The sequence below is a fragment of the Crocodylus porosus genome, unplaced genomic scaffold (genome assembly GCF_001723895.1).
Source record: "Crocodylus porosus isolate Cpor-Errol unplaced genomic scaffold, CroPor_comp1, whole genome shotgun sequence".
Taxonomy (NCBI): Eukaryota; Metazoa; Chordata; order Crocodylia; family Crocodylidae; genus Crocodylus; species Crocodylus porosus.
This window is the reverse complement of record NW_017728915.1, coordinates 6,364,332-6,379,269: the sequence shown is the minus strand read 5'-3', so window position 1 is coordinate 6,379,269 and position 14,938 is coordinate 6,364,332. Positions and strand designations below refer to the sequence as shown.

Below are 14,938 nucleotides of genomic sequence, written 5' to 3'. Positions count from 1 at the left end.
TCCTTATACCTGCTAAATTCGATTTCTCTGTCAAGGGATCACTTTATTATAATAATAATAATTACTACTTAAAGCTTATCAAAAATTTCTTTTAACTTATCTAAATTAGACCTCATTCTCAAGCCGTTATCAGAATGTCCCCTTCCCCCCTTTCAAAATTGGAAGTGGAAAGAGGGTGGATTGACTGTGTTGAAGCAGAAAGCTGGTGTTACTATAGCCTAATGCTACTGTCTCTTGCTCTTTGTCCTTTCAGGTGTCCCATGGTGTCACTGTCTTATCTACCCCACATGCCCTCTGCCTCGCTACCTTATGGTGGAGTTATAGCTGGTACCTTAGAAGGAGCCTGCTTTTGGGAACAGAAAGATAGTAACTCTTATCGGCCTCACCACCTGCCTGTAGAGCCTGGGGGCTGCATTGATATCCAGACTGAAATAAACACGCGGCACTGCCTTGCAACTTACAGGCCTAGTAAGTACCTGCATATAGGATGTCCTCTCTGCTCTATTTCTGTCACCAGTCCCTGTCCATATAAGCCCCTGTGCAGTGCCAGAATTCCAAGGCAGCTGTGGAATGCTGGTATGTTAGCCCTCAGGGACTGAGAACACAGTGGAAATGGTGTTCCTTTTCTTCAGAAGTGAAAGTGTGATACTTGCCCTTGGCCACAGTAATGAGTTTTGTGTGCCCTGCATGAGGCCAAGAGAAGTATGGTTGAGGGGAGAGAGCCTGCTATGTTAGGGTGCAAATGGGAAATCTGTTGTGCTTTTAACAGTGCGTCTTGCCCAGGGAGTTTGTTCTCTATGGTTACCCTGTCTTGGATTGCATCAGGATTCACTTCTTTACAGCTTAGCTACGGTCCTTTCTTGGATAGGCATCTTCTTTTGGAGAAAACTTTGCTACATGACTTGGTTTCTTTCACAGATAAGAACAACCCCTACTTGCGTTGCGTGGTGATGGAACTTTCCTGTAGTCCTCTAACAGATGCCTCTGATATCGTCATCTGCTCATGTCACCCAGTGCAAACGTTCAGTGCTGGGCCCACCTGCAAACTGCTGACCAAAAATGCCATCTTTCAGAGTCCAGAGGAGAATGGCAGAATCTTGGTGTGTGCTGGTGATGAGGCGTCAAACTCTGCTATGGTATGTCCTTCTCTTTAATGTGATCTGGAAGGTTTTATTGAAGTGCTTAGGAAGGAAACCTAACTAGTTAAAATGATGTTATTCCAACTTAATAGAATTTTGCATTGAGGGGAATCAGTGCTGTCTGTATGGGGTGGGTGTGTGTGCATATGTACACATATAAACACATCCATTCATCTGTGTATATGCATGGTAGTGTACTTTCCTTCTGGGGCTGGTAATTTCCTGGTAACTTACAGGAATTGCTGCATTTTGCATGGAAACCAGCATTACATAAGTTGGAATAATCTGTCCTTTAAAACTTCATTTAATTGGAAGTAGGTAGCTAGTCCTTGCTGTCTAATTGTTGTGTTAGACTCTAACATCACCTTACTCCAGTCAAAATGCCATGTTTTGAAGAAGTTACAGTACCACAGGCAGTACCAACATGGTAGGATATCAGTTCACTACTGACTGGAAGCGCAAAATAACAGTTGGCTACATTGCATATAGATGCAGGATCTACTAAAGCAGCTGATGCATCTGTTGTTTTTGTAGATCCTGTACAGCTTGGCATGGAACAGAACTTGCCAGCTTACCTCGCGTAGGTTGAGGAGCCAATAATTGGTAATGCTTTTATCCCCTTTCCCAAGTTACAAAAGGAGTATCCATATTCCAATATAGAAGAATTATTATAAATCCCTCCACCCTATCTCCTCCCCCCAACCTCCCCAAGTACATCATATATCCACATTTTAGGTGCATTATAGACTTCTACTGAACCAGACTTGTTTCAGTACATTTGTTATGTTTAATGCTTAATGTTTAATGTCTTGTCATGAGCAGGCACATGATATGTTCCAGAAGAACATTTTATAGTTCTGTGCCCACTTTTCCTTCCTGTCCTCTAATAAGGAGGCACTGTTTGTCAGGAGAGGAGATGTTGGGCAGATACTTTATTAAATAGAATTAGAAGCCTTGTGAAAAAGTAGAACCCCAAGTGTTTGAATGGTGCACTTAGTAGGAAATGCTAAGCTTTGCCTCTGGAATATTAATCTGTTAAGACTTTATTTAAGAACAGTCTTTAAAAACCGGAAGTCATGCATTCTACCATGTAAAACAGGATTGATAATGTTCAATATTCAGCCTTTTTCAGAATGACTACTATTATTTTTAGCAGCCTTGTGCTGCTGATGTCTTTTGAATAATTTGGCCTTAATCTTTTTCAATAACCTGCCTCCCTTAAACCGTCCAGCCCTTTACCCTACAGATAAATTGTCTAATTTGTTAGGGTTTTCCTGTCATTCTCAGTGTAATAACAATAGATTAACAGAGTTTGGTTTTGTTTTTCCTCTCTCTGATTACAGTAGGCAGTGGTTGCTTATCCTTTTCTGCACCAGCTCATTTTGACAGAGTTCATTGATAACTTGACAATTCAAAATCTTGCTCCTTCTGTTCATAGCACTTCTAGACGGATTGTTTTCTAAGAGCTGTTTTGGCTGTCAGCTCTTTGTACAACATGTCCAGTTTCAGGTCAGGTGAGACCTACCTACATACCTGGCTAACAGACCTCCACTGAGTTTAATGGCTTCCAATGGAGCGGCAGTCTCCATAGACTGGGGAAGGACTAGGAAGTAGCCATGCTGCCTAGAAAGGTTCATTCTGTCCGAAATCAGCTTCTTGCCATTCAAAAAGAAAGAAAAAAAAAAGATTGAGAGACATGTCCTAGTGGCCTTTTAACCCTTCATTTGTGTTCCATAGTTATGGGATGCTGGGAGTGGCACCTTACTGCAGAAACTACAAGCTGACCTACCTGTGTTGGACATCTGCCCCTTTGAAGTGAACTGCAATAACTTCCTAGCTACTCTGACTGAGAAGATGGTGAAGATCTACAAGTGGGAATGAATAATAGTCCATAAGCTCTTCAGAGGAAGGATTTTCCAAAATGTGCTGCTGGTCAACTACTTCAGTAGAGTGTCTGCTGCTCCACTGTAGCAGCTCTGCCATGGACTCTGCCTTCTACCCATGCTACTCGCAGAAGACTGGAACTGTCACGGCACTGCATGTTGGTGCTTGCAGATCCTTCGAGTACCATTGTGTCCCACCACAGGAGGCTTTGTCTTCTCCCACCCTAACTTTTGTCTGTTCTTGCTTCAGCTGATTCCCAAGGTTATTTTTTTCCCCTATTTCCAGTCAAATTTAGCAATCCGCTTCAATGCAGTGCTGTCTTCTGAGGTTTTCAGCCTGTGTTGCAAATCTCCTTCCAGCACAGTACAGGGGCTAAGAATGAAAATTGAAAGACCTCCTGAAACTCTTTTGATCTTGGAATCCCAGTGTTCTAACTGGGTGTGAAAGTGGCATTAATCTGAATAATAGTGTGGCCACCATCTGGTAGCTGATTTGGAATTTTTCCCAAAATTTTTTATATTTTCCTGTGAACAAAAGTTAGTTGTAACATAGCTTATGGTGTGGAGAAATTTATACTGGTTGCAGGTTGTGGGGTGGGGGTGCAGTGCTGCTGCTCCCAGAGAGCAGCTGCTATGCACTAACTTAAGGGTGTTGGGCATACAGCCTGTAGGCTGCAGCTGGCCCATGGAGCCTCTGTCTGGCCCAACAGGCTAGCCAAAGTTGGTGCATGTGGCCTGCCACAGAATTCAGGGCCTTTTGGCCTCACTGGCTGTGGCTGTTAGCGATTGGTTTTTTTTTTAGATTGGCTCCCTGCTGCTGCTCCTGGACTCACTTCTCCCATTGGACCCCTTGCTGGCGACCTCTGCAGCAGTCCTCATGCCTCAGGCTGGATTCATCTTGCAAGGAGCCCCACAGTATGGAGCCATTTATTTGGGGTCAAAGTTGAGATAGTTTAGCTTGCTTGTATTGCCACAAACTCCTGCTTAAGTAAGAGTTACAGCATAACAACTGTAGCCCAGTCTGGAGCAGCAGCAGCTCTTCCTCCCCTTTTGAAGTCTCTGCAAATGTACCATTGTCCATTTCTTCACTGTTTGTATGGTCCCAAAGATTCTATGCAAAACAAACTAAGTGAGACTTTTCCATCAGTTAAGCCCATCCCTTGGCTGCTGGCTTGTTGCCACACAGGAGGTGTTTGTAGAACTGTAGGGTGAGCACTCTTTTATTCTGCATTTTCCTCTGCATATAGTATGCAGTGTGCTGCCTCCTTTGGTGTTCCCCAGTCAGGTAAACTGAGAGGTTTGAGAAGGCAAGAGATTAGAAAAAAAAAATTCTTGTCTTTTATTTGAAAAAAGGTTATAAACAAACTCAGTCAGCCAGTCTCTAGATGGTAGTTCCAACTCATTTGAACCTTGCCTAAGGTTCTGGTGGCTAACATGATTTTAAAACAGAGGCAGCCAATTCTTTTCTGTATATTCAAAACAAAACAAAACTTGGGGGCGTAACCATCCACTCCATGTTAAATACTGTCTTCTAACATTAAAATCCAGCAGTTTGATTTACCACCAAGCTGCAGAATTATGCTGTAACCTTGGGATGGATTAACTAAAATTTCCTTTACTTTTGAATTATTGAGAGGAGACCAGGAGTACCAAATGCAAGGAGATAGGCAGATTCTCAACTCTTTATCAAGCGTTTTGTTTCTCTGGATAAGAATATTTCATGTTCTTACTGTAGAAATGAACAGGTTTAAAATTTCACTTGTGTATTTTTGCAAAGAGAAAGTTTACTGGGATGTTAGACAAGTTGCATGATGGCTCCTTGTATTGGGGAAACCTGTTCCTGGGCACAATTCCCTGCCTGTAGCCAACATAAGTAGTGACCTTCATGTTACCAGACCTGTGCCACTACTAAAATCTCTCCCACTTTCCATTCTAAAAGTTGGGATACAATTCTCCTTTGTATAGCTTCCCTTTTAAAACAGGATTATGTAAAAAATCTCCTTTTATTTTTATTTTCTGTACTATTTCGTTCTTGTCTTTTTAGAAAATGTAAATAATAAAGCAGTTACCAAATGCTGCTGCTGTTGCTGCTGCTGTCATAACTGCCTGACCCAGTGAAAAAGGGAGTCTGCTCCCCTTTTAGATAAATGTAAACCGAGCTTTGGCAGGATACCCGACATTCAGCAGAACTTGTGTGTTGCATTTCAGAGCTTCTAGTATATTTTAATAGCAGAGGCTTTTATCAAATCAAAATGGGATTCCTTGTGAAATAGTTTCCATATCAAATTTATTTCATGTTATGAGGACTTTGTTTGCTGCAGATTTTTGTATTTAAAGCAATTTAAGGGAAAATGTGAGGATGCCAAGGACAACAGCCAACAGCATGGCCAACTCCAAAGTCCCAAGACCATACTACTTTTGTTTTAAAGATTATATGAAGATTTAGGTCTGTATTTTGACCTGTGTTATCCCCTGCCTGTCCCCAGTGTGATTGACTGTTTTTGTGTTGCCAAATCTCAAATTTAGAGTGTAGAATGACTTGGCCCCTGTTTCAGGAGCTCTCACTGGCTGCTTCAGGGTAGGAGAGAGGTAGTTATCCATGTTAGTCTGTGGTTAGCCAGAAGGCAGGGCAGGGTGGCACATTAATCTCTAAACCCCCTGGCATATTACACTTACAGCATGATTAACATGGCCCAGCCTGCTACATGTTCAGCCAATTTATGGTGCCATAAATATGTGGAACATCTTTGTGGCTCACATGTATGGTGTCATAAATTAAACAAGCTGCACCTCTCCTCCCTTGTTTTCCACTGTTTCCCCCTCCCCTCCCAATCCTGACAATCAACGTTGGCATTGAGATGGGGTTTGGTGTTGGGATCAGGACAGCCCTGGCCATCCTGATGCTGAAAATAAGCTGTACACATCTTTTTAAAGGTGCCAGTGCATAAGGACCTGAGATTCTTATGCAGAATGGTTCTGGGTCCTGTTTGGGGGTATCTAAAAACTGCTCCTTTGCTTGAACCCTGGGCAAATAATCACTTGATTGTGAGTCCCACACACAGGGCTGTGGGCACCCAACTTTCAACTTGCCAGTGCAGGGGAAGCTGAGAATCATAATCCCAGACTCCATCTTTGCTGATAGGCAGAAAGGGTATGATTGAAATCTGCTCCCTGATTCCAAAAGTCACACTTGCCACCTGCATGTGGCATGACAGCAGATGCGATTAGCACTGGGCATCAGATCCCATTGTGCCCTGAACATGTGCCAGGGACCTAAGGTGCCACCTTGCCCTGGTTTATACCTTGTGATGTGAAGCTTCCAGCTTCACAGGTCCAAAATTCTAATTACTATGAACCAGCCTACACGTACCTGTTGTCTAGCCCCTACATCTATATCATGCCTTTCCAGTGCTTTTGGGGTTTATTTTGAGTTTGAGGGGAGGTGGGGTAAGAATGAAGGGGAACCTCAACAAATCTCTTCCCAGGCTTGACAATGTAGGGAGTATTGTGGGGAGAAGACCAAAGAGGAGAATAACCCATTGTTCATGGGGGAGAGGGAGAACAGAGACAGCTGAATTTCTGGGCTTCTTGTTTCATTCTTGGCTGTGGGAATATAGTCAGCTGCTCTTTTCTCCTATACAAAAATGTCTTTGCAGTCTGAAAGGAAAGGCATATGCCAGCAAGGGTATTCTCCCTGATTTAGCCACTGCTAATGCCTTCCCCACTACTTTTTTCTCCTGGGAATTAGCAGCCAGTCAGAGTGGGCTGTCTTCCAGAAACAACCTTAAAAAGGTTGAAGCTTCTTTCTTCAGAGTGACACTAACTTGGGCAAAATTACATTTATTTGGAAGAGCTCACAGTACTGATAAGTAGCTTTTGACTTCAGGTGGTGTATACAGTTTGAATTCTTAGTCCGGGGGGTGGAGGACAGTAAAGAGACTTCTTTGTTGGCAGCATATGTTCATGAACACACATGTGCACACATTGCTTATTTTTTCCATCACAGTTAAAGAAATATAATCCTGTGGAAGGGGAATTAGCTAAATTAGGGCTTTCCAGCTGGCAGCCCATGGGCCACATTTGGCCTAGAAGGAGTTAATTAGCAGCCTCCCCAGGCTCTTGCCTAGCTGCCATTCCCTTAATTGCTCCAGCTGCAGTAGCAGCTGGGGGACTCTGGGCTCCCCTGCCCTTCTTCAGTTTTTGCTTCCTGCCCTTGCTCCAGGGGGCAGGATGGGGCAGAGTGGCATGCTACAGTCTGCAGTTCTGGGTTAGCCCCCTGCCCAGGGTAGCTGTATGATGTAGTGGGGGGAGAGTCTGTGGCTGGGGAGCTGAAAGTGGGCACAGCAGGGAACACATGTATAATAAAGCAAGGGGGCGGGGGGGAGGTGCGCCTGTTCACCTGAAAGGCCTGTGGCTTGCATTGGTGCTACCTTTGTATCTGTGGTCACTTAGACAGCCCTGAGCTATATCAATATAACTGTCCATAATAGGAGTTTTCCTGGGAGTTCTCTGACTTTAAAAAAGGCATTGCACTTCTACTCAACATTGTTGTACCAGCATGTAAATCTACATCACATTTTTATTGTGGGCAAAGTTGTGGGATCACATCTTTAGAGCAACAAGATGCTTTGCTCCAGTAGCTGTTAGTACACCCAGTAGCCATGCACAGGTACACCAGCTCAAGGTTTTTACACATTTCTGAAAAGTTTGGAAGACAGTTATTGCTAATAAAGAATTAAATCTATTTAAATTTAAATAAATTGGTATCTATCCCAGGGCATAAGGCATGATAGAGGACTTACCGGTGACTCAGGAGGCACCATGTGAGGAGCGGAAGGCAGAGCCTGCGCGGCTCGTCAGCTGCCTGTTTATCAAGCTCCGGCAGGCCTGTGACATCAGCGCTGAATGCTGGCCAGCATGGATAAAAGTGGCGGCGCAGGCTGCAGAGCCGGCTGGGAAGGAGAGAACTCAGCCACAGAGGTCCCCGCAGCCAAGACAAGCTGAGGCACAGAACCAGAAGAGCAGGAGCAGCTAGGACGGCAGCCAGAGGGAAGTAGAGGACCATCCTGATGATGCTGTAGAAAAGGCGGCAGGGGGACGCCTAGATCGCCTCGTAAGGTCAGCTGGAGGAACATCTGAAGAAATCCGTCCTGGAGAAAGGGACTGCGAGGAGCTCAGGAAGAGTTGCAGCGGGAGAGAGCATCGCGGCTGAATCAGGAGGTGCCTTAGAATAGTCAGTGAGCTGAGTGCCTAAGGGGATGTGGCAGCCAGTGTTCCAGCGAAGTGCTGGAAGGAAGTGTGTGGGGGGGTAGTTAAAGAGGCAGTACGCCCGGTTTTGAGTTGGAGCATCTTCCTGTTTTTTTTTCCTTTTTGATTTTGTTCTTCCCCAAGCTCCAGGGGTATCTGAGGGCAGTGAATCTGCATGGAGGCTAGGTAGCGAGGGGGCTTGAGTAGGACCCGTTCGAGGGTCCCAGGGGGGCTTGAGTAGGACCCGTTCAAGGGTCCCAGGACTGAGACGCTGACCAGCTTGATACCGCTACACAGAAGCCGTGAGGCCGGCATATAGGGATGGTGGAGTCCCCTGAGTAACCGTTGGGAGGAACCTCGGGTCTATGAGCACACCTGATGAATGGCCCCAGACACTGAGGTCAACAAGTCATGGCAGGAGAGCATGGGGTTAAGGATTCGGGCGGAGGTCACCAGCTCAGACAGGCGTGAGTGAGCCCATGAGGCGAGTAACATCAATCACCTGAGCGAGAGCGGCACAAGAGCAACTGGTTGAGGCCCAGTGGCTACAGAGTGCCCTGTATGCCAGAAGGCTAGAGAGGATCGGACACCTTGTGCCCCAATGAGGCCCATGCCGGTGATCGACCTACCATTTTCCCGGTTTGCGATGAACATTGTGGGGCCGCTACCTCGCAGCAGTAATGAGTACCAATACATTCTGGTGTTTATCGATTATGCAACGAGATACCCTGATGCGGTGCCTTTAAGGTCTGTAACAGCGCCGAAAATAGCGGAGGAATTGGTAAAATGGATCGCTTGCATGGGGATTCCCCATGAGATCTTAACGGACCAGGGCCAGAACTTCATGTCCAGAGTTCTACAGGGAGTTTGAGACCTTGCAAATCAAGCAGCTACGAACATTGGTTTAACACCCTCAAACCAACGGGTTAGTAGAGGCTAAACGGAACCCTAAAAAGGGTGGTAAGGCGGTGCATACAGGGCGATCCACGGCGGTGGGATCTGATGCTGCCACTGGCCTTATTTGTGCTTAGGGATGCGCCATCAGAGCCCTTGGGATACTCTCCTTTTGAGCTAGTGCTAGGTCATCAGCCACATGGCTTACTGCAAATCCTCCTAGAGAGGTGGGAGCAGGGCCCTACGGTTATTACCAACCCCTCAGGATATCGGCAGGCGTTCCAACAGCGGGTCCAGAACGCGAGAGAATTAGCAGCTGGTAATCTACGGCAAGCCCAACAACATCAAAAGGAGAGATATGACATGCACGCCAAGGACCGAGAGTTTCAACCGGGGCAAAAGTTGTTTGTTCTTTTGCCCACTTTGCACAGCAAGCTACTGACCCAGTGGCAAGGTCCGTTTGAGGTTACGTGGAGAGTTGGCCCGGTTGACTATGAAGTTTACCACCCAGGACATAAAAGAACGAAACAAATCTATCATATCAACTTGCTGAGGGAGTGGCACCAACCTGAAGGTTGGGTGGCCTTCAGGGCTGAGGGGACCAACAACCTAAGACAGCGAGAACCGGACGTGGAAACATTGATTCCCGAATCTGTGAAAGATGTCCGCATGGGCATCGAGCTAACGCTGGCCCAGGAGAAGGAAGCATGGGAACTCCTCATAGAGTTTAAAGAGGTCTTTTCAGAGAATCCTGGGCGGGTAAGAAGTATATTCCATCCCATCCATACACCCCCAAGCATAGTCATAAGGGATCAGTGGCGGCCCCTGCCTCATCACTTGATGTCAGAAGTGAAGGCAGAAGTAGAAAAGATGCAAGCCCTCAGCATCATTAGGCCCTCCCAGAGCCCATGGCGGAGTGCTGTAGTGCCAGTGTGGAAGCCAGACGGGACACTACGGCTCTGTATTGACTACCACGAGCTGAACACGATAGCTACATTCGATGCCTTCCCCATGCCTTGAGTAATGGAATTAGTAGAGCGGATAGGGGCCGCTGGGTTTATAACTACATTAGACCTACCCAAGGGATATTGGCAGATACTGGTCCGCCATGTGACTGGCCTAAGACAGACTTTGGAACCCCTTGGGGTTTGTATGAGTTTGTACGTATGCCATTTGGGCTGCATGACAAGGCTGCTACCTTCCAACGGCTAATGGACTGTCTCTTAGTGCCACACATTGAGTATGTGGCCGCGTACATTGATAACATTGTCATCTTCACACGATTGTGGGGTCAGCACCTACATGCCCTAAGGGCCGTGTTGGCTGAGCTACAGCGGGAGGGTCTAACAGCAACCCCGTGTAAGTGCGCAATCGCCTACTCATCTACAAAGTATCTCAGTTTCCGGGTAGGCCAAGGTACCATACGACCCCTGGAAGATAAGGTCCAGGCCATTCGGGCCTTCCAGGCTGCACAAACGCTCAATTATGGTTGTTCCTGGACCTGGTAAATTATTACCGCCAGTTCGTACCCCAGTTTGCAGACATAGCAACGCCTTTATCAGAGGATTTGAGGGGATCACCTTGGAAGGGGATACACTGGATGAGAGCAATGTTCCAAAGCTTTCAAACCTTAAAAAAGGCCCTATGCGAAGATGTAATCATACACACACCAGATTTTAATAAACCTTTTATGTTGCAGACAGATGCCTCCAGTACCGCCATTGGAGCTGTTCTTACACAACGAGACACAGACTTAGACCAGCTGGTAGCCTACTCAAGTCGGAAGTTATTACCGGCTAAGATCAGGTACGCAACAATAGAGAGGGAATTCCTGGCTATCTGGTGGGCGGTAGAACACTTCTGCTATTACCTGCTGGGGAGGGAATTTATGCTTATCACCAATTATGAGCCCTTGAAATGGCTCAGTTCCACCAAGACCGACAATGCATGAATAACGCACTGGGCGCTGGCTTTCCAACTTTTCAAATTTCATGTTGTCTACCGCCCGGGGAAGGACAACATAACAGCTGACTTTTTGTCTAGATGCGGTGAGGACGCGGGACCGGACAGGGACGGTTCACTACATCGCATCGCGCAACAAGTCACAGGTACTGCTGAAGGGGACCTTGAGAAACCACCACAAGGCAGCTGGTGGGAGGGGTTATGTCCCAGGGTGCGAGGCATGAAAGAGGACTTACCAGCAACTCAGGAGTCAGCGTGTGAAGGGCAGAAGGCAGAGCCCATGCAGCTCATCAGCCGCCTGTTTATCAAGCTGTGGCAGGCCAGTGACATCAGCGCCGAACGCTGGCCAGCATGGATAAAAATGGCGGTGCATGCTGCGGAGCTGGCTGGGAAGGAGAGAACTCAGCCACGGAGGTCCCCGCAGCCAAGACAGGCTGAGGCACGGAACCAGAAGAGCAGGAGCGGCTAGGATGGGAGCCAGAGGGAAGAAGAGGACCATCCTGATGACGCTGTAGAAAAAGCAGCAGGGGGACGCCTAGATCGCTTCGTAAGGTCGGCAGGAGGAACATCTGAAGAAATCCGTCCCGGGAGAGAGGGACTGCAAAGAGCTCAGGAAGAGTTGCAGCAGGAGAGAGCATCGCCGCTGGATTGGGAGGTGCCTTAGAGTAGTCAGTGAGCTGAGTGCCTAAGGGGATGTTGGCAGCCAATGTTCTAGTGAAGTGCTGGAAGGAAGTTTGTGGGGGGGGTAGTTAAAGGGGCAGTACGCCTGGTTTTGAGTTGGAGCTTCTTCCTCTTTTCCTTCTTGATTTTGTTCTTCCCCAAGCTCCAGGGGTATCTGAGGGCAGTGAATCTGCATGGAGGTTAGGTAGTGTGAGGGGGCTTGAGTAGGACCCGTTCGAGGGTCCCAGGACTGAGACGCTGACCAGCTTGATACCACTACACAGGAGGCGTGAGGCCAGGGTGTAGGGGTGGCGGAGCCCCATGAGTAACTGCCAGGAGGAACCTTGGGTCTACGAGCACGCCTGATGAACGGCCCCGGACACTGAGGTCAACGAGTCGTGGCAGGCGAGTATGGGGTTAAGGATTCGGGCAGAGGTCACCAGCTCAGACAGAGGTGTGAGCCCGTGAGGCAAGTAACATCAGTCACCCGAGCGAGAGTGGCACAAGAGTGACTGGTTGAGGCATGACCTTTAGATTTTTTGTTCAGGTGACTAAAGGCAGCTTGTTTATCTTCAACTTCTCAAGATGAACTACTGCTGCACCTAGCTATCAGGGAGAGCTTTCTCACTCTTGAAGCATGTGCCATTAGCTGTTCCACTTCTTTCTTATACCCTTAGTCCTGCATCTTCAAAGCACTGTAGTTGTGTAAATGAAGAGTCCCAAGCAGTAATTGACAGGAAAATCCTGTTAATCAAAATGCTCAGTATTGGTTATCAGAAAGTTCCAATTGGAATGAATTACCTTCCTCAGTGACAAGAGGTTATCCATTTCCACTAAGTTTGGAGCATATCAAGAAACTAATTAACGACCAGGAAAAACACAAGGTTTTGGGGAGTGTCCTTGGAAGTTCAAGGGAATCACTAGGCAAGACAAGGTAAATTGGGAGGAAACAACATAACAAAAGTAAATCAGGAGGAATCCCATATGGAGAATGTTTCTTCCTGCACATAAACACAAGGTAAATGCAAAATAAATGTTTACTGCACTAATTAATTAAGGATAGACATTTCACAGGGTTACATACCAGACAACTAGGAAGAGCCTGCTTAAAATCCTCATGAATATAGTAAGATAAGCTGGAAGTGATACTTCATTATTTCTTCTCAGATGACCTAGTTGTGAACTCGCATCCTCTTGCACTATGCAGTTTGCATCAGTATTTTGTATTTTAACTTTTGTGTGCGAGTAGACCCCAGCTTAGCATGAGTTTCAGAGTCATCACTTCCCCTCACGGTACTTTGCTCTTTAGTGCAGCAGATTCACTTTCCATGCTACATGAACACTGGAAAATGACTTTTTTAACCATAACTGTGAGACAGAGAGGAGCTCAGGGGTATCCAAACCTTGCTCAGATGGCTGGCTGAAATAACTTTTAGTTTAGCAGGAACTGTAAGGGCCTTTTCTTATCTGAAAAAGTAGATTGTGTATGCCCCTTCACTCATAAACAAACATTGGTGGGAGATCAGTTGGTGACAATAACAATATTTCAATTTGAGGGTGATCTCTACCACAACTCATTGAATCCAAAGGGAGATACTAACATTAGCATGTAAAGCTAGAACACAGCAAGCAATCTTTACTCTGGGGATTTTAATACTGTAATGCACTTTAATACTGCAATTTTAATGTAGTTGCATTGCATTTAGATGGAAATTCCAGTAAAAGTATGAAAGGTTAAAGCCTAAAACAGGAAGTTGTGGAGACAGGGTGAAGAACAAGAAATAAATGAGTTTTGCCCTAGTGTAATATGACTTGCAGTGCAGACTGGAAGCCTACACAGGAGAGAGCCATTAGTCAGAAGTTCCTGTCTCTGCCTCTTTATGCTCTGTCACTCCCTGTGGACCTCATCTCAATAGCAATCTCTCCTTTTGTTTCTGTCTGCAGTTTTGTTGAGACTCAGTGTTGAGACTTCAATATTGATAAGCCCAAATGCCATGGGTTAGAAATGACAATAGCTATACAAGTTAAAGCAGGCAGATGACCAGGCAGTGAATGCTGCCAGCGGTACTGGTGTAGTTAGAACTCAGCAGTGGTCAGTCTCCCATTTGCTTTGACTGCTGCTTCCTAAAAAAATGAAAAAGAGCTTCTTGTTTTGTGCATCCTGATTCACAAAGACTAAAACCATCTGATGTGGCAACTGCAACAAGATATTTGAAAAAGAGGTGCTTTAGGTCAACTTATTAAGGTAGCCTGTAGCCAAACAAGAATGTTACTAAACTAGAAGAGAAGAGATCTATAATGGATTTTTAAACCAAAAATTTGGTTTGTGCTACACTTTCCCCTGGATGGAAAAGGCTGAAAGGAATATTTGAAAACAACTTCCAAGGTATTTATTTATAATGATTGTTCAGTTTGGGTTGCTCAGGCCTTCCAGGACATCTGGGAGGTCTCATGGATGTTTATCATGAGTAGGGACCTACCAAATTTGGGGTGGCTGCCTGCCAATTTTGCAGGCAGAACACGAGGGGCCTGGCAGCCATTTTGTAGGCAAAGTGCGATGGAGCCCCCCCATGCCTCTGACTGGCCAAGTAGCCCAGGTGGATTTTGCAAAATTTGCAAAAATCTGCAAAATCGCAATTTCGGTAGGTCCCTAATCATGAGCTTTGCAAATATTACTGAAATCGCAAGGGTGCTAAAAAAATCTCATACAAAAGGCTTCTATTATTCAAAGCATTCATTAGTCGTGAGTTAGCAGGAGTTAAAGCTCTCCCTAAAATCTTTCTCCACTTCTGCAGCTTTCACCATCCTGCAATGTTATTTCACTACTTCTCCAGTTATCCTAGTTTTCCAGCTATCTGTTAGTTTGCTTTTATTGAACAAACACTGCGAGTGAGTTAGTTGATATATTTTTTGTTTAAAGGGGCAGCACAAGGGGAAAAATTTAGGGCATGGTAGAGTTCTGAAACTGTACCAGAGCAGCCAGCTGGAGCAGGGAGGAGTATTGCAGTGTGGGATTCCTAGAGATCCAAGAAGACCCATATCACAGAATGCTTGGTATCCACATGTAACACATGAACACTTCACACCATTCCAGGAAGCTTTAAATGAGTTTGTATGTCTGTCCATTTCAGATTTGAACCAGCTTAAGTATTG

General features: G+C 45.9%; 2 protein-coding genes across 2 annotated transcripts in view; both read left to right on the top strand.

Moving 5' to 3' along the window:
* The window catches only part of RFWD3 (ring finger and WD repeat domain 3), a 28,650-nt gene extending 23,904 nt beyond the window's left edge, over positions 1-4,746 (top strand). Inside the window, exons 11-13 of the mRNA XM_019535612.1 lie at positions 254-468; positions 919-1,136; positions 2,877-4,746. Of these exons, the coding sequence (XP_019391157.1) occupies positions 254-468; positions 919-1,136; positions 2,877-3,020 (577 nt within the window). The 3' untranslated portion in view covers positions 3,021-4,746. The remainder of the gene's footprint in view (positions 1-253; positions 469-918; positions 1,137-2,876) is intronic.
* A 3,216-nt stretch (positions 4,747-7,962) lies between these two features.
* LOC109310776 lies at positions 7,963-12,302 on the top strand. The gene is made up of 3 exons (XM_019536132.1): positions 7,963-9,922; positions 10,863-10,969; positions 11,207-12,302. Exons 1-3 carry the CDS (start codon positions 9,272-9,274, stop codon positions 11,592-11,594), a joined length of 1,146 nt encoding a protein of 381 aa, XP_019391677.1. The 5' UTR covers positions 7,963-9,271; the 3' UTR covers positions 11,595-12,302.
* Positions 12,303-14,938: the final 2,636 nt, after the last annotated feature.